The sequence below is a fragment of the Tarenaya hassleriana genome, unplaced genomic scaffold (genome assembly GCF_000463585.1).
Source record: "Tarenaya hassleriana unplaced genomic scaffold, ASM46358v1 Cleome18, whole genome shotgun sequence".
NCBI lineage: Eukaryota > Viridiplantae > Streptophyta > Magnoliopsida > Brassicales > Cleomaceae > Tarenaya > Tarenaya hassleriana.
Window position 1 is genome coordinate 108,900 of NW_010965216.1, and position 1,681 is coordinate 110,580.

General features: G+C 44.6%; 1 protein-coding gene across 1 annotated transcript in view; it reads right to left on the bottom strand.

Moving 5' to 3' along the window:
• Positions 1-1,549, bottom strand: part of LOC104810565 — a 5,206-nt gene extending 3,657 nt beyond the window's left edge. The window contains exon 1 of the mRNA XM_019202202.1: positions 44-1,549. Within this exon, the coding sequence (XP_019057747.1) occupies positions 44-1,549 (1,506 nt within the window). The remainder of the gene's footprint in view (positions 1-43) is intronic.
• Between the last annotated feature and the right edge of the window lie 132 nt (positions 1,550-1,681).

Sequence of the window (1,681 nt, forward strand, 5' to 3'; positions counted from 1 at the left end):
CAAGAATAATCGGAACTTTGGAGTCTTCATCCATATCCAATACCACGAAATCAATCGGAACGTAAAATCCACCAATCTTCAGGGGTACATCTTCCACTATCCCCGCTGGATACTTGATCGAACGATCCGCTAACTGTAGAGCCATTCTTGTTGGTTTCAATTCCCCTATATTCAGCTTCTTGTAGATCGATAAGGGCATAAGACTTACACTCGCTCCCAGATCGCATAGAGCTCGATCTATCTCGATGTTGCCCAACTTGCAAGGTATGGAGAAGCTTCCCGGATCCGACATCTTCGGAGGGAGCTCATGTCTTGTAATGGCGACACTGATTTCAGTGCTTAAGGCCACCGTTTCCTTTTCTACCACTCGCTTCTTAGTCAAAATATCCTTTAGAAACTTTGCATAGGAAGGCATTTGGAGAATCGCTTCATGGAATGGCATCGTAATCTCCATCTTTTTCAGCATCTCCGCAAACTTTCCAAACTGACTTTCCTCATTGAACTTTTTCAAACGAGAGGGAAAAGGGATTGGATGTACCTTAGGTGGTGGAGGAATGTAGGCCGGCTCCTTTTCCTGGGTGTTTGTCGTGGAGTTGCCTTCTTCCACCGCTTTGCCTTTCTCTTCCCTTGTTAGCCTTGGTGTTGGTGATTTTTCGCTCATGGGTGGACCGATTTCCGGGAGTTGCTTTCCACTTCTCAATTCCACTGCATTAATGTGCTCTCGAGGGTTCACTTCAATCTTTCCCGGAAGAGTACCTTGTTGTCTCGACGAGGAAGATGAGAGTTGTGCCACTTGGTTGTCCAAAATCTTTAAATGAGCTTGTACTCCTTCCAATTGCTTTTTGAATACAATTTGCTCATTCTCGATGTTTCCGATAGAGATTCCTTGTGACTTTTGCCCTTGGAGAATTTGCATCAGCATGTTCTTGATCTCGGGATCTTGATCTTTTGGTTGCTCTTGTTGTTGTCTATAGTTCGATGTTCCTTGATAACCTTGGTTTCCTTGGACTTGTTGCTGGAACTTAGATTGAAAACCCGGGGGTCCTTGGTTGCTCCATTGAAATGTCGATTGCGGGTTCATTGCATTTGTTTGGTTCTTGTAGGAGAAGTTTGGGTGGTTCCTTAACCCAGAATGGTATAGGTTGGAAGGATGGTTGTATTGGTTTGGACCAACATAATTGGCTTCCTCCGCTTCTTGATTGACCAAATACATCCCCGGTTGGATTTGTGCTAAACTTGGCTCCTCTATAGCTGCTACTTGCTTACTGTTTGCAAGTTGTATCTGTATCTCAGCAAGTTCAGATAACACGGCCTTGAGTGTTGCTCCTTCTCCCGCATCTCCCTTTGTTGAGCCCCTCCTACTGAACTCATTTGATGTATGGCATCGTCCTTTGGCCAACTTTGCAATTGTTGCTTCTAGCTCTTGAAAAGGGATGTCATAGATGTCACCCCCACATGCCGCATCGATCCATGATCGAGTGTCATCCTTTAATCCATGAATGAAGATAGATAGGAGGTAATCTCGTTCCATTCCATGGTGAGGGCACATCCTTTGGTATTCTTTAAATCGTTCCCATGCATCATGAAGATTCTCCCCATCCTCTTGTATAAAAGCATTGATCCGATTCCTTGCGTATTGAGTTTTGGTGGGTGAATAGTATTGCATAAGGAACTGCTCCTC